This window comes from Neolamprologus multifasciatus, chromosome 13, assembly GCF_963576455.1.
Source record: "Neolamprologus multifasciatus chromosome 13, fNeoMul1.2, whole genome shotgun sequence".
In the NCBI taxonomy this organism is placed as follows: Eukaryota; Metazoa; Chordata; class Actinopteri; order Cichliformes; family Cichlidae; genus Neolamprologus; species Neolamprologus multifasciatus.
In genome coordinates, this window is record NC_140451.1 from 15121875 (window position 1) to 15145616 (window position 23742).

General features: G+C 42.2%; 1 protein-coding gene across 3 annotated transcripts; it reads right to left on the reverse strand.

Moving 5' to 3' along the window:
* Window positions 1-1304: 1304 nt before the first annotated feature.
* map3k4 (mitogen-activated protein kinase kinase kinase 4) lies at window positions 1305-22692 on the reverse strand. Of its 3 annotated transcripts, none has more exons than XM_085182500.1 (27): window positions 22081-22692; window positions 16585-16775; window positions 15073-16478; window positions 13501-13761; window positions 13182-13334; window positions 12944-13101; window positions 12690-12806; window positions 12481-12580; window positions 12217-12300; window positions 11844-12113; window positions 11594-11743; window positions 11081-11242; window positions 10417-10550; window positions 9831-9909; window positions 9662-9740; window positions 7340-7436; window positions 6925-7047; window positions 5541-5641; window positions 5368-5448; window positions 5051-5242; window positions 4893-4963; window positions 4673-4789; window positions 4435-4594; window positions 4213-4335; window positions 3728-3834; window positions 2312-2491; window positions 1305-2220 (listed from the first exon to the last, which is right to left on the reverse strand). In XM_085182500.1, the coding sequence occupies exons 1-27, from the start codon at window positions 22086-22088 to the stop codon at window positions 2200-2202; spliced, it is 4725 nt and encodes a 1574-aa protein (XP_085038626.1). In that variant the 5' UTR covers window positions 22089-22692; the 3' UTR covers window positions 1305-2199. The 3 variants fall into 3 exon arrangements, with proteins under 3 accessions (XP_085038626.1, XP_085038625.1, XP_085038627.1); XM_085182499.1 differs by having other exon boundaries at window positions 22354-22691; XM_085182501.1 differs by lacking the exon at window positions 6925-7047 and having other exon boundaries at window positions 22354-22690.
* Window positions 22693-23742: the final 1050 nt, after the last annotated feature.

A 23742-nucleotide genomic window follows, 5' to 3' on the forward strand; every position in this document is an offset into this window, starting at 1 on the left:
AGGACACATTAAACTGATGGGTTATTAAGAGTTGATACAGGCACAGACATAGCTGGGTTCTTGGCGCTATATTTTCTTCATGTATTGTAGGAAAAATTCACATAAAGAAATTTACTGTGGGAAACGTCCTGCGCAAAACTGTCCTCCCTTCATTCTGATTTGCGCATGTGAAATTCTAAATATACTCTCAGCTCCCCTGGAAGTTTGACTGAGACTGGCAGAGGCACTTTGGTAATACAAAGTTCAACACTTTCCTCCAACTCAGAGATGATTTTACATTAACAGCTACCAGTTTCACCACTTGTGTTTTTCTTGGCACTGGTCTTCAGATGTTGAAAATGTAAGAAGAAAAAGCACAGAGCTGTTTTGCTATGGATCAAAGATTGCATTATGAAATACACTCACGGTTCCACTGCTTGTTCACCAGTCACATGGCAACAGCTCAGTGCAATTTGCCATGCAGGTCAAGATGACCGAACATCACAATAAGGAAGAAAGGTGATTTCAGTGACTTTTAATGTGGCACGGTTGGTTGTTGGTGACAGATTTGCTGGTCTGAGTATTTCAGAAACAGCTCATCTACTAGATCTATTTTCCTGCCCAGCCATCTCTAGGGTTTATAGCTGATAGAAAGGCAACAGCAACTCTAACAACCCCTTGCTGCAAACAAGGTATGAGGTAAAGTATCTCTGAATGCACAACACATCAAACCTTGAAGCAGATGGGCTACAACAGCAGCAGAAGACCACACCCCAACCACTCCTGTCAGCTAAGAGCAGGAAACTGAGGCTCTAATTCACACGGGTTCACCAAATCTAGACAACTAAAGTTCGGAAAATATTGCCTGGTATAATGAGTCTCAATATCTGCTGCGACATTCAGATGGTACGCCCAGAATTAGTCCTAAACAACATAAGGTGGGGGATATTTTCTAAGCACACAGCCTACCTGAGTATTGTTGTTCCCCATTTCTATCCCCTTATAATGAAAGCGCATCAATCTTCTTATGGCTACTTCAAACACGTCACAAAGCCTAAATTATGTCTGTTTCTTTTGAACATGACAAAGAGTTCACTGTAGTCAAATCTCAATCCAATAGCGCACATTTGGGTGTGGTAGGAGGGGAGAGTCATGTCATGGTTATAGAGCCAAAATGTCTGAGGAAAGTTTCCATCACTTTGTTGAATCTAGGCCACAAAGAATTGAGGTATTTCTGAAGACTAAGTCTGACCCAGTACTAGTTACTGGTGAGTGGATAACACATAATAAGTTAAAATTTCACGGCGAGAGACAGACAGAACAAATTCTTTAAAAAAAGAGAGTTCATTTATTAATATTGTTTGTACATGGCAAACACCGTGAGAGCAGCAGAGAACCAGAAGTTGTGTGTCAGTGTCTGTGTTCGGCCGTGAGGATGTTTTATGTTCAGCAGCAGGGAGGAAGAGCAGGCCCCGTTTCTCCTTTTCTTTGTAACGCCTTAGTCACATGAACAGCTCTTCACTGGCGGCCAGGAGACTTGAACATTGCTCCAACTTGACATTTTCTCCTCAGCAAAGGCAAAGAAAAATAGAATAACAAAAAAAAAATCCTTCCCAGTGCCCACGCTTGCCAAATAGCAAGCAATACGATTTGTTGATTACATTTGGATGGTTCATTTCATAAAGGTAAAGCAGCCTCTCCTTCCATTCTGAGGCCTACCACACCTTTTCAGTCTCAGAGGGACAGACAAGCAGTAACTCCACTGTCCTCATGGGTAAACAGTTTAAAAGTGCTATAGGTTTTGCCCCACCCCCAACCACCTGTCCATTCCCCTTTGTTAAAAAAATGAAAGGAAAAAAACAAATATTCTTCAATGCCTTTTCAGAGATCTCTTCACCAGTGAGACCAAACAAATGTGGCAATAGGTATTTAACTTTACAATATTGTTTATACAGGAATTAAAACTAATTATTTTTTCTGTTTTTACAGTATATACAGTCCCACCCGTCCTCTCTCAGTCCATAGATAAAGACACAACAAATCAATACTATATAGATCCAGTTGTCCTCTGAAATGATACTGTATTACTTCCTCAGTTTAAATCCATGTGCCTTCAGCAGTAACCTCCTGCTTCTCCGTGTCCACAGTTCTCTTTTCTTATTTGAACATATACAGTAGTGCTTTAACTTGTAAACTTTAAAGCCACACAGGAGGTTTCGTTTATTCTTCATCCGTGCAGACCTGAAACAGATGCGAGGTCGGGGATATAATGTGAATTCCATGGAAATATTTAATTACAACTTAGAAATGTTTAACCTTCTCAGCATCTCACCTTAACAAATGGGTGGTCAAGCAGCATGCTAGCTGTCCAGCGTCGTTTGGGTTCACTCTCCAGACAGTGACCGAGGAAGTCCTTCCCTTCTGTGCTCAGCTTCTCGGGGATGGGAGGTTTGTGGCCCATGCCCACTTTGTACATGATCTGAAAGTTGTGCTCGTACTCATGCCAGGGCCTCTGCAGATAGAAAAGTACGAACACGAGTTACTTTTTTTTACTTGTGGTTTTGAATTTTGTTAAGTGAGTTTCCTGAAGTGGTTTACAAAAAAAAAAAAAGGTTAAATCATGCTTAACAAGCAATACGTTTTGTAGTTTGGGGACAAACATGTCATTAGCAACAGTAACCATGCTCACTTCACTCTGGAAGTGGTTTTTGCACAAGTGGTCACAGCTCAGACTGAAACAGCACCCTATAGCTAAACACTAGACCTGCCAAAGTGGGTCATTCTGACCCCCTTACGCAGTTTAAAAATTGTGTAACTTTTCCTAAAATAGTATTATTCAAAAATACTGAATTTTAGACTTTAGACTTCAAAAAATAAGAAATAATGACCTTTACCTCAAACCATGGAGGATGACATTTTGACGCCATAGAAAATAATGTAAAACCACTACTGCGGCATGCAGGTTTACAGATTGTTTACAAACATGATGTGCTGCCATAACATGAGCTACAGCTACATGTGATTGATAAATAAATATGGAGAGGACTGTAGTTAGATAAAAGATGAATAATTGCTGCCAGGCTGAGGATGGGATTTTGAGCCAGAGCAGAGCGGGTCAGAGCGGAGGAGTGTGTGACTCAACATGTGGAGAACCAGGCGAGTTGCTGGCTTTTCTGAACAGCGGGGGAACCGTAGCTGAGTCCACAGTGTGGAGAACAAATCTGAGCAAATAAAGAGTAAAATCCACAGAGCAGGGGCAAGGTGGAGCAGTGTGGAGGCTGGATGAGGTTGCATGTTTGGTGGCAGATGTGGTGGATGTGGACAAGATGATAAACTCTGATTTTTGTTTCATTTTTTTCATTTCATTTTTTCCACTGTAATAATGTAATTGTTTAGATGTGTTAGCTGTTGTGTTATATGTTATATGCTTTGTTTATTAGTTTATTCTAATGTGTATTTTAACGTTACAATCAATGAACTAAAACATTGATAAAACTAATAAAACCCCTAAAAATTGAAACTTAAAAGACTCATTTTGTCAAATCTAAGCCAAAATTAGAAAAGTTAAAATTAGAAAACAACAGCAGTGGTGGTCACTGCCACCAGGATGGCTCAAAATGACCCCTGCGGACAAGCTCAACATTAAACTTAATTTCCTTTCTATTGAAGTAGCTTACTAAAACTTGGAAAAATACCAGAGTGAAGCTTTGAAAGTGCGAGAAGGAAAACCCTCTCTTTAGCTTATTACCTTTCCAGTCACCATCTCAATAAGGACGCAGCCCAAACTCCAAATGTCTGCTGCCCGCCCGTGACCTTCTCCCTTCGCTCTGGTGATAACTTCAGGTGCCATGTATGCTGAAAGAATATCAACACATCTGATATTAATAGCAATAGTATGATATAATGCATAATAACAATGCAATAATGATTTGACAGAAATATTAATGCAGCACACGAAAATGTGAAAATTATGCAAAACTGTAAAAATCACACATTTTCTACAGGAGACTGCGAAAAAAGAACTTTCTGTTATTTAATTGTTTATCTATTACTTTTTTACTTTGGTGTTGTATTAATGTTCATGGGGAAGGTCTTTATCAGAAGCAAAAGCTGCAAAATGAATGAAAACACAGTGCTCTTTCACATTTTTCAAAGCCGTCCAGTGAGCCAGACTGAAGTCTGTGGCGGGACGATTATCATATTTTGACACTGCAGGTTTATGTAATGTGTTACCTGCTGTTCCCAGAGTGCTGTTCACCTCTCCTGGCATTGTGTGAGTGTTATTTCTCAACTTCACTGAGCAGCCAAAGTCACCCAGCTTAATCAGGCCTGATGATGTCAGAAAGATGTTGGCTCCTGATGGGGACGAAAAAACAAAGAGGAGGGTCAGGAAACGGTTGCTGATCAAATAAAGAGAAAAACAACAGCGAGATAGAATAAGTGCATGGCGCTGACCCTTAATATCCCGGTGGACAATGCCGTGTTCATGCAGGACGTTGATGGCTATAGTGATCTGTTTGCTGTAAAGCCTGATGACGTGCTCCTGCAGCCCCAGCCGGGATACCTCCTCCAGAGTGCCCTCGTCACAGTACTCCATGAAGATGTACATCTCCTCCTACAGGTGAGCACACAAGCATTAATACCACACCACTTCCACGTGCCACAGGTGGCTTCCTGAACTGACGCTTCTTACCCGGTGAAGCTCGACTCCGAAGTAGCGCACGAGATTCGGGTGTTTAATGCCTTCGAATATTTTCAGCTCGTCTGCAGTCTCTTTGATTGTTTTGTGATCGTTTGGTTGGAATCGGATCTTAGTGGAGGCAAAAAAAAAAGAGAATGAGAAATGTCTGTTAACATCAACAGTCACTCTGATCTGTTAATACGATTGAATTCCAACTACATGAAGCGCATACCTCCTTCATAGCCATCAGCTCGCCGGTGTCAACATTGATACAGGTATACACCTTCCCATACTGGCCCTCACCTGTGATCAAGCACAAAGGCATCACATTTTTGTTTGCAAGAGTGTTAAACTGCATCGTAATCAACAACAGTCACACCAAAGTCGTACCTATCTTATTGCCCCTCTGCCACTTGAAGGTCACTTTCCTGAGCCCAACTTGCATGACGTTGTCGTACGACTTGGGTGTGTGGCACACCTGGCCGATGATGTTGCGTTGCTTCATCACGGCGTAGCGTTTCTCTTCGAACTTGCGAATGGAGAGACGGACGGCCTCCATGGGGCTTTGCCGTGCTGCTGTGTCTGAGAAAGGAGACAGGATTAATGTTTAAACCTCGGAAACATTTCTGCTGTGTGATTTAGTTAATAGTAGTTCTGTGACTTGTAGCACCAGATTTTGGTACCTATCTATCCCTAAATAATCTCACCCTTGGACTGGCTGATGAAGGTGCGGAGCTCCCAGCTTCTGCGTGAAGAACTGTTAGGGTCTCCCTTAGGATACGAAGGTTCTAAAGTAAGAAAGGAAAAGAAAAGACGATTCAGACAAGGAAGGCTAATATGCAAAGCAGATCAAACACCATAGATCGCTGAAAGCTCCCACCTTCTCTGTCCTCTGTAGGGCTGGAGTGGCGGCTCAGAGACCTGAAATTCAACTCTGCTGCAACTGATGACAGCCGGTCATTCTCATGGAAACTGGATCCTCTGCAAAGACAAAGAAGAAACTGATGCAATGCTGTGATTCAATCAAAAACTACTTATTCGGATGGAGTGTTTCGCTCTGGCGCAAGTTAGTGCAATCTCATCTACCAAGAAGGAACTTTACTTTATAAGCTTTTTAACAGTACACTCTAGATACATTTTGCACTGAATGTTTTCTTTATCTTTAAATAAACGGAGGAAAATGTAACATTTTTTTCTAAAGGCATCTTAATTAAAGCATTTTTCCCAGACTTGTGTGCATGATGAAACTTAATACTGTAAATTACATGATTTAACAGATTACTAAAAATTCAGAGGGAAAGAATCTGAATTCAGGAGATGTTGAAGATATAGATTAATTAGAGAGGGCCTTATGAAAGCCATTAACAGCTCAGCATTCATCAGTGGCATTCACACTTGAAGATAAGACCTTTAGTATGCATGCTCTGTTTTCTGTACTAATGCACCAGGAATTCTAAAAGCAGTCAGTCACCAGCATCAAAGCAAGACAGATGTGGATAACACTAAAAAGCAGAATTCATAGCCAACTCCTTCAGTGAGGTAGTGTTCGTTTTCACACCATGCACAACAATCACAGCCTCTTCCCTTAATCAGTAGACCTGTGGAAGTCTTCTTTTTTTGGAGTTGTTGACATTTTTGCAGGACTACATTTTAGGAGGCTACATTTTAAATCTGTATTTTTTATAGCCATGCAAATCACTGTGTATCAAGCCTCGAGACTAGAATAATTGTAATCTTACAGGCATGCTATAAATTAATTACAAATACTTTAAGGTAAAATGGAAATGCCTTGTTATTTCATTTGATCTGAAGTCAAATAGCTTAAAAACGTAAGCAATTAAACTAAAACAAACAGACTGATCATCTGCATCTGTGATGCCCTGATGTGGAGCCTGTGCGTGACTTTCATTGTACAACAGTCAATCGAATATTTCACAAATTTTCTCAAATATTGTTGGTTTATATGCAATCAGAAGGTTAGAAGTGTTTCATTCTTTACATTTTTTTAATTCACCGTTAAGGACATACACTGGCAGGACATCCCAGATTTGATAAGTGGGTAAAATACGTTTTGGCTTTAAACTCTTCAGTACAGAACGAAATGTCCTGGATCTTGCAGTTAATAAATAACATGAAGCATTTCCTCCTCCATTTACAGAAGCCTTACAAAAACATTTCTGACAGCTTTTGGGTTTTTTCCCCCTTTTTTTTGACCGAGCTGAGCTCTGACAACAGTTTCTTCTTTGGGAGGGGGGCAAAGCTACCTGACGTCATTGGGGGTGCTGCCGGGTGCTTTGGTGTGGCTCTGTTCCCCCGGTCCCTGAGGGACAGGGCGAGGGCCGTTTGGGAACAGCTGGTTCCGGAGATCACAGGGGAGACTTCGAGAGCTGTGTGGTGAAAAAACAAACTGAGGAGCACTGCCTTGGGAGGTAAGGTGGCTTGCATGGGATGTGTGTAGTTATATGTAGGTATGTGACTGGGTGGCTGGTTCACGGACAGATATGCACACTCACTCACGCACACACAGAGCACACCACACACACACGCACAAACAAAGAAGCTCAAATGTTTCACAAGCTTAACTAGCCAGAAAAAACATTAGAAGGTAAAAAAGCAAAGCCATGCAGGACAGAGTTTAAACATTAAAAGAAAAAGTGTTGAAAAACTGCAGTCACCCACCTGAACCCTTCAGCATTAGGGATGATCAGAGGGGGGTTTGGTGGATCACTATGGCAACGACCCACCAACTTTACAGGACGAGGACTATTTCTGGGACCTGAAAAGAAAAACAACAAATGCTAAATTTATTCAATTGTCCAAACCCTTCCCCCAAAAAACAGATCATCACTGGGTTTAAATCATGGGAATGAGAAATTAATTAGCAGTAACAAGATATCTAAGTCATGTTTTTATAACTCCAGTGCGAAAAAAGTTGGAACACTGTATTAAATTGCAATGATTTACTAATCTCATAAAGCCATATTTTATCCTCAATAAAACACAGAAAACATATCAAATGTTGAAAGTGAGGCATTTTACTATTTCATAAAAGTATTAGCTCATCAATTTGATGGCAGAAATACATCTCAAAGATATTATATTGGGGTGAGAGGTAGACACGGCTGGAAAGGTAAGTGGTAATAAAATAAAACTGCTTGAGAAAGCTTTGCTCCTAATGAGATTAATTGGCAGCAGGTCAGTAAAGTATTTTAGAGAGGCAGGATTTCTCAAAAGTGAAGATCAGCAGAGGTTCACCAATCTGCAAAAGACTGTCTACAAATTACAGAGCAAAAATCTAACTTAATGTATTGGAAGAAATTTAACTGATGATGTAATTTAATGTAAACTTTGAATATCTCATTATCTGCAGTTCATAATATCATCAAAGGATTCAAAGGGCACAAAGAACAAGGTTGAAAATCAACTGGATACCGGTAAACTTTGGGCCCTGTGCCCCAAAAACAGACATGATCCTGTCTGGCTGTGAACACAGTTTACTGTAGGAGTCACAAAAGCAGGTTAAAGCTCCAACATGCAACCATGAAGACGTGAACATCGACGTGTGATCTGGAGATGCTGTCGTCTTCTTTGGGCCAGAAATCTTTTTAAATGAATTGAAGCAAAGCACTAAACTGTTCTGGGATCAGATGAATCATAATGTGAAAGTCTTTTAGAAAACCATGGATGCCACATCCTCTGGATTAAAGAGGAGAGGGGCCTCTGCCTTGCTATCCGTGCGCCGTTCATATCTGATGGGCAATTTCAGTGCCTATGGAACTGGCAGCATCAATGCAGGTTTTGGAGTAACATATGCTCCCATCCATATGACTTTTTTTCAGGAATATTTCAGCAAGACAATGCTGAAGCGCATACTGCAGCTATTACAACAGCGTAGCTTTCTAAAAGAAGAATCTAGGTGCTGAACTGGCCTCCCTGCTGCTCGGACCTTTCTCCAGCATAAAGCATTTGGCACACCATGAAACAAAAAATATGACAAATAAGACCCAGGACTGTGGAGCAGCTAGAATCCAGACAGGACAATATCAGACAAGAATGGGACAATAGAGCATTTGTACAGGAAGAGGGGATGTTATGACTGTCCCCACTTTTTTGATTCATGTTGCTGTCATCAAAGTTAGTTAATCAATTTCATCAAATTAGCTTTTTTTCTACGCTTGATTGTAAATAAAATTTGGGTTTATGAGAGGTTTTCTTTACATTTTACACAACATCCCAACTTTATTGATGGTCTATAATCAAATACCACTGTGCTGAACTACTTTACTCCATCAAAGACATGCATGTAGCAACATTTTGCTTTATTCTGGTACTAGTTTGCCAACTTCATATCTAATTTTCCAATAACATAACACCTTTTCCATAAAAACATTATTTGGTGGTAGAATTATTTTTCCATAAACACTTAATGTGCATTATGTAACAAGTAATGTCATAACAGGACTCCTCAGATTTTCATATTTTTACTCATTTACTTTAACCTCCTAAGACCTGGCGCCCACATATGTGGACAATCACATTTTGGGTTATTTAGACCAAAATACTCAATTTTGCTCTACAAGGGCCTGATATCCACTTACGAGGACATTATGCTGCTACTGTTCTATCAAAATTTTAAATGAATATCCTCATGTGGCTCTTATTTTTCCTAAAAACAAAAATTAGGTAAAAAAAGAAATAAAAAAATCTGGTAATTCTTTGTTTTTACATTCATCGGGTCCCAATATGCCCAAATATCAAAGAGAAATCAAAAATGCATGCCGTGGAAGAGTTCAGCACTGAGGAGGTTAAAGAAGTTAAAGTCAACTTCAAGTCACACACACACTTTTTTAATATTCTATGTGAACTGAACTGTAATGTCACTGCTGCTGTGTCTGCTTTGTGTAGCAGTGTCCTCTCCATGGCATCCAGATTGTAAACTTGCAGCGTATAATCTGAAATCAATCCTGATATGGAAGATGCTATCGTGGAAAAGCTTCTTACCAAAGTACAGGCCAGTAACAGGGCTATGGGGTTTTCCAATCACATGTCCAATACATTCATTCATCAAGGCTTGTAAGTTCTGAAGAAACAAAACATAAATTTTCAGTTAGTATAAAAATATTGTATTCCAAGCATGCCTATTGTTTATGTCGTAGGAAACTATACTTACCAGGAAGTCATCCTCTGGTAATGCTGATATAAAGGCAGGCTCAATAGCTTGAAGAAAGTCAAAACCCTGAGTCGCCCACCTGTGGAGGCGAAACATTGTTAATCCGTGCATGCAAAAACAAACATCAACAGAATGTTTAGTTAATGATTTATGGTGGGGGGGGGGTTAAGCATTTAAGACAGGAAGCACTAATATGACAACTGACTCATACCCAGAGTTAAGCGGGACTGTTTTTGTTTGAGTATTTGTCACACTATTATTAGACACTATCCAAAATGTCATGCTTCTGTCAAATTCTTCACTGCATTAAGAGTGCAAGGTTGCTATAGTAACGAGTCATGGCTCAAAGGAAAAGCTCTTGACAAAGAGGACATCTTTAATGAACATTGTGATTTTTCCAGAGTAAATTAATATGGCAGCAGCAGAATAAAACTCTTATAGCTTAATACTCCACCAGTAGGCCTGGATTTAGCTACAAAAAGTATCCCTGAGTAGCATATTGCAAACCAGAAGACTACCAAGCAGAGCAGATACTCAGGAAGGAGCACAGTGAACAATAAGTGTTCAGCTGATAGGAACATCTTACCTGGGTTTGGTGCCCCTGCCACTCTCACATTTGGTCAGGACATAGGTCATCCATTTGCGGGCAAAAGCTATGTAACGTTCCCCGATCCTCTGCCTGAACTCTCCTGACATCAGACGCACCACCTCCTTGTGATACTGGAAGCAAAAAAAGAGACTGATAAGATGCTAAACAACTGTGCAAAAGTCCTGAGTCATTCCTTCATTTCTTTGTATTTTGCTTCTAGGGAGCCAGACTACATTACAGTTACATTACAGTGGTTCTCCTGGCTTTTTGAAGGTCTTTCAAAGTTTTTTTTTGGGCACTGGCTCCTTTTTTCATTCATTTTCAGTCCAGTCTTTATGCCTGACTGTTTTCAGAGGAAATTTGTTTCGTTATATTTATGAAATAAGTCATAAAAAACTGAAAGATTATCAAAGAACAGTCAAGTTGATTGAGAATGGAACAAAAGGCAGCCAACATCCAAATAATGCCCTTCAAAAAGCCTGAAAAACTATTCCTATGCCTTACCATGCATTTCCATGTATGTTTCAATAAATCACTGCTTCTGCTCAAAGCCTTTGCACAGTACTGTATGTAGCTGTACTTCTCCGTTTGAGTGCATTTATGGCAACAGGAATTGAGACACAGCATCTGCCACACTTTTCCATTTTTTCCAGTCTTTTACCTCGAAGGCAAAGTTGTAGCCTTGTGTCATCGCCTCCCTGTAGTAATGATTCAGAGTGGCTGACTCGGACTCGTCGATCTCGGCCTTAAACTCTGTGGTAAACATGTTATCTACGCGGTCAATGGCATGCCTTATCTTAATGCATAGCTGCAGTGCCTCATTCTGTGAAAGGAGAGAGAAACACGAGAAAAGAAAGAGACATGTTTAAAACTTTTTTCATAAAAATGATTATTAACGCATGTGTTTATTATCAAGTGCAACCGCGTGAGATTTTTTATTTTGAAAGTAACAGATAAAGTTGCTGAAAGTTTAGTGGCTTCCATTTAGGAAATATGACCTGAAAATGACTCTGTTTCTTCTTTTTATCTAATGTTAATAGGGCAGAAATTCAGGGTAGCTGATAGCAGTTGCTATAAAAACAGATTTGAAAGTAGGACACCGACATGCACCTGTCTGCACAACAACACAGAATAAACCATGGGTTAGATGTCAAGCATGTGGTTATATAAGCACCTTGAGCTCTTCCAGAGCGCCCGCGATGAGGGGCTGACTCGATGTTTGCTCTCGGTTAGGAGTAAGCACATCCTCCATGGACTGCTGAAAAACCTTTCTCTGAACCACCAGGTGAGCTGACTGCATCACTATCAACAGCATGTTCTCTACCTGAAAGCATATCGAACCATCGTGAGGCACATAAACGTCAAGTACAAACAGGCAGACGCACACACTTGCACGCAGAGACTGAATTTAGAACACCACAAACCTTCATGGCCCTTAAAGTGTCAACAGTTTCCATCTGTGGGACCAGCTTGAGAAGCTCTCCATCCCACTGAGCCCAGTCAGAATCAGTAGTGGAATCCCCAGCTTTGTGTTTGCTCATGAGCAGGTAGGCCTCGTCCTCAGCGATTTCATCTGGCTCTTTAGAACAGTCTTTGCCAGCTGCAGCATTAAGAAGCTGCAGGATGACAGGTCGCTGATTCATCAAGCCACAGGGGACAAAAACCTGAAGCTCCTCCAAGCTCGGAATCTGAACCTGAGGGGGGGGGGGTTAAACAGTTACATAAATAACCCCAGGGCAGAAGGAAGATCAGAAATTGGCAAAATAAAATGTAATAAAAGCAAAACAAAATAAACACCTTGACATAGTTTCTTTTCTTCAGTGCCTCGAGGAGACAAGTAACACCGTTAGTGATAGTGAAATCTGCAGCAACCTCCAAGTCCTGCAGAGAAGGGTGCAAACAAACTATGTGTCAAAACACACAATCCCGGTGCTTCAGTAAACAGAGAAAACAGGGTCACAGACAAACTGCAAAGCCAGTACTGTTGCCAGTATCTTCTTTTTTTCTTTTTAAGTCAAGGAAGTGAATATTCTGTCAGTTTGTCAGTTGTCAGTTTCTCACCTTACGAAGCATTTTGGCAAAGCCCAGGGCCTTAGATGCTCGCTCTCTGGCCTCGTGGAACAGCTCTTTAAGAGACCGACTAGTCTCAACAACGGACCGCCTGCAAAAATCAAAAGCTTCAGAGTTTAAAATCAAAATGCACTGGGACAAAAACATCAATAAAAACTTGATGAAATCTTGAAATCTAACAACTCCATCATCGTCCTCACCTGATCTCATCTGAGGCGGTGCTGTCATCCGCACTTTCCCAGAATTCATTATCGCTCTTTTTCAGACCAGCATCGAGGAACTCTCCAGTGGATTTGAGCAGCATCCCAGCAATGTCACTGCAGAGAGCGGAACACTGCTCAGTTTTATATAAATGATTAATAAACTTCTGCAAGCAGGCGCCGTGACTAAAACAAGAATGCGGTCACTCGGTTTTAAAAATGGCACATTTCTGACCGACTGCGGGTTCACTCACCAGAAAAGCTTCCCAGACTGGGCCTCTCCTCCACGGATGTAAGGAGTGATGACCTTGGTGAAGTGCCACTCCTCTTCCAACAGGTTCTTCAAGCTATGAGAGGCCTGAGGCAGCTGCTGCAACATCTGGATCCAGCTGTGCATGTAGTCAAAGTAAACCTGCACAAAAAGCAGCACACGGTGAATAATCACAAACTACAGTTTGAAAATAGAGGCGGGAGAATGGCTGGGAAACTTACCACCAACATCTTGTGAAGATCTTCTTCAAACTCATCAATATTGGCATTTATTTGCAAGCCCTGAGCGTCAGTCACCACACCATGCAGCATGAACTGATAATACTGCTTCATCAGAAGACCTCCTTTAAGGACCTCTTTACACTCGCGCACCAACTGCGGAGCACAAGCAAACGCATGTAAGAACACTTGTGTACAACAAATGTTAAGGCTAATTGTTCACCAAAAGTTTAAACTGCATGTTTGCAGGCATCACAGGACTGTTGAGTAGTTATAAACTAAAACCAAGGAGAAAAAAGCAAGGACTTGGACAGCTGCTTGCCTGTTTGATACTGAGCAGCGAGGGCTCTCCAGCGGGCCTCTGTTCAAGTCGCAGTTTAAGGCATTCATGAATGACGTTGAGGAGGACTCTACACAGTACGAGGAACGCTGGCCGGAAGGATGGAAGATCCATGTCCAGCAGATCCGCCCAGGACACCTGGTCCGCTCCGAGCTCAGGGTCAGCAGGACCGCTGCACTGACCGTGTCGTGACAGCTCAGGCAGGTAATCGCTGTACAGCATTGGGTCTGGAAAGTCTGCAAACTACAAGTGGAAGAAGAGTGTGAAGTTAATTAAGAAAGTCTCGGGGGAAGGGGACTTCTCGTAAGCTCCTACCTGTAAGAACTTCTCGAAATGAGGTTTCCTCAAGTGACTAATTAAATTATTTTAACATACAAACAATATAACGAGTTGCTACACTGCTTCTGTGGACAAAAATGTTATTCAGCTGTTTAGAACTAATTCACTGTATCATTGCTTTAACTGGGAAAAAAAACACACACACACACTGAATTCTACTTTTGTCTGCTCTGTTATTCACAATGGGTTGCAACGGCAGGCAGCTCTGCATGTTTGATTTTTCTCACTGATGGAAACCCTAAAAGGAATTGTTTCTCCGCGTGGGGTCAAATGAGGGATCTTTTGCTAGTGCAAAGCTCTATACTACGTACCCTTTTGTCTACAAAGAACGTTGTTACTGAAAAATGCATTTGATTATCTTGCTTCACTGTTTACAATAAATTATGATTGAACAGATGTTTGGGAAACAGTCTGTTACAATCCACAGCATGCAAACAATGCATAATATAAACCAATATATTAATTGGCAGAACCTCAAAGTATTTTACTTTAAATAAATTAAACAAAGGAAATAATTAGCCTTTCATCAGCATCTGAAAAAAAGTTGGCAAGCAGATGTGCAGCTAACCACATCTCACAGACTACACTCCTTAAGGGCAGCGCAAACATAACCCCCCTACTTAAAACTCTATACATATGCTAACGATGTGCCAGGTAATGCAGATGAGACAAGTCAGCCCAATTGTGAATTGTGAACCCCTTTTGAGTATTTGGTGTTTACAAGCCATTACTATTCTCAATGACAACTTAAACTACCAATCCAATTTTAGAAATCAATGTATCAGTATCTATCAGTAGAATGATACTGATAAATCTTTTATATATTTTTAATCTTTTCTTCTTTTATATTAAAGATTCAAATGACCAAAACAGTCACAGCAGCTTAATTAACCAATTATATTTAACATACAATGACGATCACACTTCAAATAATTCTGTTGCAGAGCTTGTGGTAAAATTAATTTGGTTTTAATTTGTTTAATCATTTCTATACCTTGGTTCTATTTTTATTTTGTTTATAAATATTTTGTAAACAAGAAAAGGCTCGATCAGTAAAAAATAAAAAACAAACAAAACATCATATGGCTGTTAATTGATTTATAGAAAAGTAACTAAGTCATTAACCAGCAGGGCCTGGATATATGACACACCCAGATGTAGCTTTACTAATGTGACTCCTTTTTATTACCAGATTTCTTAAAATAACAGCCTCACCTCTAGTGCAAGAGTGTGGCGGAGCAGTGCTGCTCTGGACCTCTGAAGAGAGCGATCCATCAGTTTGTGCAGTCTGAGGATCAGTTTACGTAGTCCCATCTGTTTTAGAGCTTTATCCACAAATGGTCTGTAGATGGATGTTGGGCAGAACACCCCTCCTCCCACGGATGCTTCTGCATTTCCTGAAGTAGCATTTGGAAGAAATTCATCTTCGGACAACAAACGGGCAAATTTAGGAGTCAGGGTGGGAGACAACTCGCCCTCTGTGACAGGACTCGCTTCTCCATTGTCCTCGCCATATCTGTCCTCGACGTCACTTTCTGTGGTAAAAGTGGTTATCGAGTCGCTCTCGTCGTCGTCGTCATTCTCTTCATCTTCGTTTCCGCGAGAACAGCGAGGTGAAGGGATCTCAAAGACAGGCCACCCGATACGGGATAAGTCATGGATGCCCAACACTGTGGCCATAACGCGCAGCTTCTGGTTTAGGTCCTGGGTGATATTGAGCCACAGACAGAGCGCCTGCACCCTGCCTTGAAAGTCTCGTGCTGCATACTTTTCGTAGTCCCTTTGTAAGGCCTGCAAAGAGGGGTACAAAGCTTCCACAGACTCCAGCAGTTCCATAACTCGCTTGACCTGCTCAAATGCCAGCCGCTGACGTTGAAGATGCTCCCTGCAATCAGCGCCAGAGCCAAGAGGCTCTGCTGCATTCATTGTTGATGAGGGGCAGGCCCTAAAGCCCCAGGGATCTACTCCACAGTGGTTGCTCTCTGCTACAGTAGGCACCCTCTTCTCTTCACAAACTAGATCAGGGACTCTCTGATAGTCCTCCTGAATTGCTTGAGACTCTGAACACTGAGCCCCTCTCAGGCTGTCATAGTTGACTTTAAAGTGCAGAACCTCGTTAATGATGTCAGGGATAGCTTGGCGGGCAGTGAAAAGGAAAAGGTCTTGGTCACCGGTGGAACGCCGTGCGTGCCATGCCTGCAGCTCCAGCCAAATAACCTCATTATTGTGACCCAAGTAAGGCATGTTCTCCAGGCCTCTCTGCTCCTTCTCTTTCCTCTTGGAGGACATAGACGTGAGCTTGAGCAGCAGCCGCAGAGTTTCAAAGAATTTGAGGCGATCAGCAGGACAGTCTGTCCTTGAGGTCTGCCGGTGGGTGCGGGACATATGGGGCATAGACACAGGAAGACTGCGACTGCAGCCCAAACTCAAGTAATGTTTTCTGGTTTCCATGAGGGGCTTTGAGAGGGGATCCAGCATAAATGAGCCTTCAAATGTCTTCTTGTGGTCTCTCTCTGTGGAGCGCTGTGCAGACCTCTGCTTCTTGCCCTGTTTGTAGCTGTGCTCCTTAGATGTCTCCACTGCCTTGGGACTGTCCTTCAAGGCAGATGAGCTGGCGTCAGCTGGGAAAAGAAGCAGACTTCCAGTCAGAACACTGTGTGTAAAACCTGCATGTAATGTGGGGTTTCTAAGTACACATTTATCTGTAAAATCGATTTACTAACTTACATTTGTTTGGAGACCCCCCAGCGCTCCTCCCCTGACTGTTCCTCAGGTGTTTGCTAGACATGTGTTTCACCTGACGGGCGTTATATGGAGGTGATGTCCCATACAGAGCTTCCTCTTCCTCACTGGGAGAGTCACAGGATTCAGCCACTTCTTGGCTCCGTAGGGATGCATCTTCCACTGGCTTGGCCTGCCTGTCAGGCATGAATGACAACAGAAAAGACAACCCATTGGTCTGAGCAAGATCTGCATATTTAAATTAGACTGGCCTATATGCATAAGAACTGTTACCTGGAACAGAAACTAGATTTGGAGACACAACGACTTGGCATTATGAAACCATTTCATTCATATCACAAGCACGACCTAAGAAATGTGTGCACAAGGTCAAACAGTGCTTGTCTGTTTGCACCAATAACAGACTGTGCAGCAAATCCCGAATGCCACAGGAGACAGGCTGCTAAACTGCAGCTAGACTGAACGTCTGCTACTACCCACAGCAGTGTGACGACTTGTCTGCCCTGGAGGGGGGAATCTCTCTGGCTGCAATAGTCTGTGCATGACCACAGGCATCCAGGTGCAGGATATCAAACTGTTTGTGTGTGTCTTGGTAAACATATAGCTTGACCAAAAAGGGAGTTATAGTAACCCATCATTAAATCTGTCTAAGTCATACTGCACAGTCGCATGCAAATATGGTTCTTATGCAAAACAGCATAACACCCCCAGGAGATTCCAGTAAATCTTGAGGAAACAATAAATATTGGATACCACAGGCGCTTACCAGCATTCTGAAAGGCTGTAGCAGCTAATTCTGCAGAAAGGAAAGATTACAAACACTGGAAACACTCCCTTGTGGGAAAAAAGGGGAAAAGGGGAGGGGTAGTAATGTGGAAGAGCACCACGCCTTTCCAGATTTCAATGTCAAAGCTCTGTGCCCTAAGACCTTTCTGAGAGGTTTTTTTTAATAGGATTAGAGAGAAAGGTTACAAGGGCTGACCCAGCCAAAATAAAACAATGGGGAAGAAGGGGAGGCAAATGAAAACGGGTGATATCTATTATATTTATGCAAGTCACCATGTGTGCCTCTGCTGATCACCTGACTCAAAAGCGTTCCCCTACACGTGCCTGTTAGCCTGTTAGCCGGTGTGCCAGCAGCTTCAAACGGGGGATGGGTGTGTCGCTGTCACCTGGGGAGTGTGACAGCCCCCCCCCCCCCCCCCCCCCCCGCAGAATGCCTATGTGACTCTCCACACATACACATGAAGAGAGAGAGAGTGTGGGAGCAGCTGTGGAGCTACATGCAGGCAGACACAGGTCAGAACACCTGCTGAAAATGCTGCATGTGCAAGATTAGCTGCAATCATGAATACCTGTTCTCACAAAACAACCGTCATTCTCAGGGTCACTGCAATAGTACAGCCAGTTTCTGTTCATGGAAAATGTCTCGAATTATTTAGATTATTTAGCACTTAGAAGCTCCCATCTTGTGAAACAGCCTATAAACTCAGATGTTAACTTGTTGGACCTACCGACTTGAATGCTTTAGATATGTTCTCGTAATTTCACTGGAAATAAGCCCTTTTGTTTTAAAATATTTGAAATCTTTTGTCAATATCTCTTACAACCCATTAATCTCTGTGACAGCACAACCAGCTTACCCAGAACAGTCGCAGAACAAATCGCAGATCAACCCTTAAATGAAAGCACACTGACTTCATTATGAATGTACTCTATGAGTGTACTGTGAGGGAACTTCTTCTGCAAGAGACGGACAAAACGCCGTGCAGTACTTTTCAGTGTGCATGCACAGTAGGCAACTGTGTTCCTTACAATAAAGACATTAATCACAACAACAGACACATGAGTTTGGTTTTGTTATGGGATAATTGAGACAGGTATCAGGAAGCTGCAAGAAGAAAGCAGATTTACAAAAACTGCTGAACGCTGAAATACACACCGTACTCCTGCATTAGTACAAGAACGCATTTAAAAACCTGTAATGCTTCAAAAACTCCTACGGCATTGTGTGTGCGTGCGTGTGTCACAAGTGATCACATTGTGTGCGCATTTGTAAACATTCGAAAGCCTGGATGTGTGTGTGTGTCCATGTGAGAAAGAGGACAGAAATAGTACATACATGTGAGCGAGGGAATGAGACCAAGTTTTAAAAACGTACTCCTCTACGCAGAACAGAGTGATTCAATCATTCAGGAATGAGAGCGGAACCAATGACGCCACTGGGGCCGGTTGTTTGTTAGGTTGCCATGACACGCTTCGAGCACAGGCTGTGCCGTTGCAGGAAGGGATACGCAAATTTGTCTTGTGAATTTCTTAACCTACTTACAGGCTGCACAAAGTTACCAGCATGTGTGTCCTGCAGTTAACCATAGCAGCACTGTGGTCTTCAAGGTGTCCCTGCCTGGCTGCTGATAGTGAATAATCACTGCAGATGGTGTCTGGCTGCTCTCAATGGCTCATCTGATGGCTCATTGGGGCGCCCATAAAGGCCAGTGGAATGCTAAAGCCCCAGGCAGAACACTAAGTGAATAATAAACGGCACAAAAATCGAGAGTCTTTTCTGTATAGTGACTGAAGCAGAGATACCAAGGGCTGCCAGAGTCGCGGGGGGCTGACCTTTGACACCAACCATCCACACTATTGTACCAGCAAGGGGCTCTCTATTGTATAACGGTGACACGTGGCCCGTGAGGCCCACGGCTGAATACCACACAGCTGGTTAGTGAGCACACTTGCTCACAATGCCCAAACTAAAGGGGACTTTTGTTTTTGTTTTTTTTCCACAGAGAGAAAAAAGGAGGAGAAGGTGGTCGGGTTTTTGTAAGAGCACACTTTGCTTTAATTAGGTCATGCTGCCATAACTGATGCCTAACTGGTAGGCTAAATACAGTTTTGAATTACCCCCCCCCCCCCCCCCCCCCCACCACTGTAAAAAGCATGCATCTGCGGGGTACTAATTTCAAACCATCGTTCACCGCTGAGCACATAAGATTAAAAAGCAATTGGTGTGCTCCGTGGAAATGCAGCACACGTGTGCGCAACATTAAGCATTCCTGACGTGCTGTTAACGCCTGATAAACTGGCAGAGCTGAAGCAGCAATCAGTTTTTGCATCGTAAGCTGACAGAATTCAGAAACAATGAACAAGATGTACTTCACCACACCCTTTGCTGGAACAGCGTGACCTCCCAACTTCTCCTGCATGCACTAACTATGCAAAGCACACTGTTAATGCACAGCTAAGAAGTTTGATTTTGTCACTAAACACACTCTGATTCATAGCTCCAGAAAAAAAAAAGTGAACCTATTTCTAAAACACTGCTTTGATTACTATCTGGACTTGTACTTTGCTCACCACAGGGAACAGTCTTGGTCTAAGAAAAGACTGCACCAGCGGCAGCTAAAGCAGACGCTGTTTGCACACTGTCGGCTGGAGCGCGAGTTAAATGCTAAATGGTGTAATGACATGTTTTTCACCTTATGACACATGCATTATAAATGCGGTGAAAGCAGCAGTCTGCTCCACCTTTGAAACGTAATCTGAAACTGCAGAGAGAAACAAGCAACACCTCTTTTAGTTTCAAACTTGCACCCTGTCCTGCAGCTGTGCACATTATAAAGCATGTATTCAAAATAGACAAACATGGTATTCAGCGGTGCTTAATCATTTTTATTACACGGTCGCTCTCCTGCATTAGCAACATCAGTTGCCAAAGTTCAGCAGTTACAAAAGTGCTATTGTTTAAAAGGAAATGACAGATGAGAGTGGCAGCCTGTGAGAGTGTTAGTTTCTTTCTCTAAAGCAGGTGTGGGCAAAGACAGGATGCAGATAGGAAATGCTAGAGGATGGTCCATCTGTATTCTACAGCCTGTGCTCCTGGCAAAAGCAAGGCATTAATGAGTTCTGCCCAATGCGCGCCTACGGGGCTCCAGGCAGCTATCTACTGCACATAGCACACCACATCCTGAAATCTCTGGAATGCTTGTGAGCCACAGTGTCTTCAGACTGACTTTGAGAACAAGACATTATTGACAAAGGACCTCTGTACTTGCAAAGATAGGGATAGCCTTCAACTGCAGAGAGAACACATAACTGATGTTTCTTAAAATAGCTGTTGGTGCGAAACAATCTTATATAAGCTCAAAGAGGTAGATAGCTGAGAAGACTAAAAGCAAACTTATTTGTTGTTGTCTTTTCAGTCTTCAGTTTAAATGTATATGCAGAGCCATGCATCATGGAGCACGCTAGAGGCTGAACTAATGTCGCTTCTGTGCAAACCTTGCAGCCTGGAACATGTAAACTCTGCTGTTTACAAGTTTTGCTGGCAGTTTATAGTAGTCCCATTACTATAGAAACAGCAGGAAAGCAAACTCTGCAGGAGAGACAGATTTAGACTCACTTAAAACATTTGTTAACTAGTAAAACACCGCTGAGTGTTTGCGTGAGCTCCCCTAGAGCAACGGTTACCTTTTCATCTGCTGATGCACAAACTAAACGTGGCCTAATAAGCATGTAAGTAACATCAACATAACCAACATGCTCTCAGCAATAATGTGGCCACTGGCTCATCAATTTTCTTCATGCAGTCATGTCGTACAGCAATAACCCTAACTCAGGGCCAATGTTGCACAATCATGCGAGCTGTTTGTGTATCCACTTCGACTGAGTGACCACAAAAGCGCAAGGTAATAACAAGTGGCTGCTACGCAATCATTACCGAAATAGCCACCAAAAAGGAAAAGACTGGCTATTTACTCAAAAAATGGGATTATAGCAGATGACAAGAGCTGATCCAACATGAAAAATGCTTCTCGCTCTGCTCCCCTCCCTCCCAAAAAAACTGCATGAGAGGAGGAGGAGGAGGAGAGGGGAAGACACAACAGCAGATTCCTGAGGGTCTGTCGCCAGCGGTCAGGGGCAAACACTGCGGCATTTCGATTACCAGATGCGCCCATATTGAAATCTCCTGAGACTCTGGTTAAAACGCGGTCTCCTGCGCGATTGCACAAAATATATCGCGCACTAACTTTGCACTTGAGTGCATACAGTACGCCCAAACATCCGCAGCGCGGCACGTTTGCGACATGTTATCAACCACACTCTTATTCCTGCAGTAATAGTGAGCCAACATGAAATGCACCAAGTCTGAAAGCGCAGATTCAACGTCCAGCACCGGCGCCGAATGTACCCACGGAGTTAACAATAACAGTGAAGCAACATGCTAGCTACAGTAGCGAAGTTTTGCTTTTCTGTTACTGGAAGGGAAATGCACAGCTCGGCGAGACAAAATAATAAAAAAATATATTCAAGTCCCCATTTAGAGCCCTGCAGTGTATAATTAACGCAGTTTCAGCCTCCTCAGTTTCTGTCAACAAACTTGCGCCTGAACAATAAACTGACCAGCGGCGGCTAATGTGGATGTTAGCTAGCTGGGACTGTTGCACTGTTATAGCGGTTGGTAATTGTTAATAACGCTACCTCAGCATTTGGTGAGCATTTTTGCCTCTCTCACGGCCAACAGAGGACTGCTTGGGAATAAATTATATGCAGCAAGCTCCCCCGGAAAGTGTTTCTCCAAAAAGTTTACAACTAGTGTTCTGCAAATGCATTAACTGCACGGGTATCACTATTTGACAGGAAGTCGATTTCTGCTGGATGCGCAAGCGCTCCGACTGCAGTGTCATGGCTAGCTCACTATTCGGCAACTGCGAAATCCTGGCGATAAAGTGTCTGTTCAACGAAATCGCTTACCTGCTGGGCTTGTTCCGATCCGGCGGCTCCATAACAAAGCGGTGGCTCCTTATTTCAAGCTGTGCATGGGCTATACCATGTCTTAGCTATATCAAACACACTTTGCACCGCTAAATCTCTGCAAAGGAGGTGGATTTTGTCTCTTTACAGCACTTTTTATCCGCCGGTACAGTCGACTCTCGCTTGTGCGTATGCTGTCGCCATCTTTCCACCGTTCATTGAAGGAGGAGTGCCACAGCCTTGCAGCGCTACGGCAACTCGGAGTGATCATCTTCGGCCATCAGTGCAGGGTCGGAGTGCTCGTTTTTATCCTCAGAGAGCAATCGCAGTTGTCGCACTTACAACAGTCATCACATTGTCATCACTTGACTGATATGATGAATTACACTCGAAACCACTTGTTATACAGAGCTGTGAAAAAAAAAAGTGTTCATTGCGTGAAAAGACTGTGGTTGCGTTTGGTTATTTTTAATTAAAAGTTCACGAGTGGGTGTGTTTGCGACAGGATAGAAAAAAATAAATAAATGAATTATTATTAATGAATTTCATCTTCATTGTCATGGATCCTGTGTAAAATCTGGTGAACATTCATATGTAATTTGTGGACTAATGCAAGAATTACCTAAATAAAGACAATATAAAAATACATGGCTTCCTTTCTTTCTCCTTTGTAAAATGTATAAAATGTAATGTACTAATGTATGAATCACAACACTGAGAATGACTGGATCAGTACCATAGGTTCTTTCTCTTTAAGCAGGAAAGTGAATTGCTGACATTACTGCTGAGATAAACAGCCCTCCCATTTTCCAGAGAAGACTGCAGTGATTACTTCTCTCTCTCTCTCTCTGTGTGTGTGTGTGTGTGTGTGTGTGTGTATTCATGTGAAGACGCTTCACTTTTGCTCTGTAAAAACTTAAAAATTTTTAACATTGATATTATGAATATATGATATATGAGTATGAATAAGAATAAGCACAAGTCAAATCAAGTGCCTTTTGAATTAAGGAATGGCACAGGGAAACATGTTTTAAGGCAGGATAACAATCAGATTAGTCCTCATTAAAGAAGAAAATGGGCACAGTTTCATGAATGAAGTGTTAGTCTCCTTCTTCAGTGATTATTAACTTCATCCGTAACCAGATAAGGGGACTAGGCCATTTTCATGGCTACCAAGGTCTCCATAATCATGTTGTGTAATGAAAACAAAAGTTGTTTTCCTGTGATTAATCACCTTCTTATCTGTGTTTTCTTGAGATAAGAAGATGAATCTCTTGCCTCATCAAGAGAACATGCATGGCAATAGATAATGTAATTAAGAAAATCATTCCAACCAATCTCAAACCCAAACTCCGTCTGCATCAGTTCTACTTGTCCATCTGTGAGAGT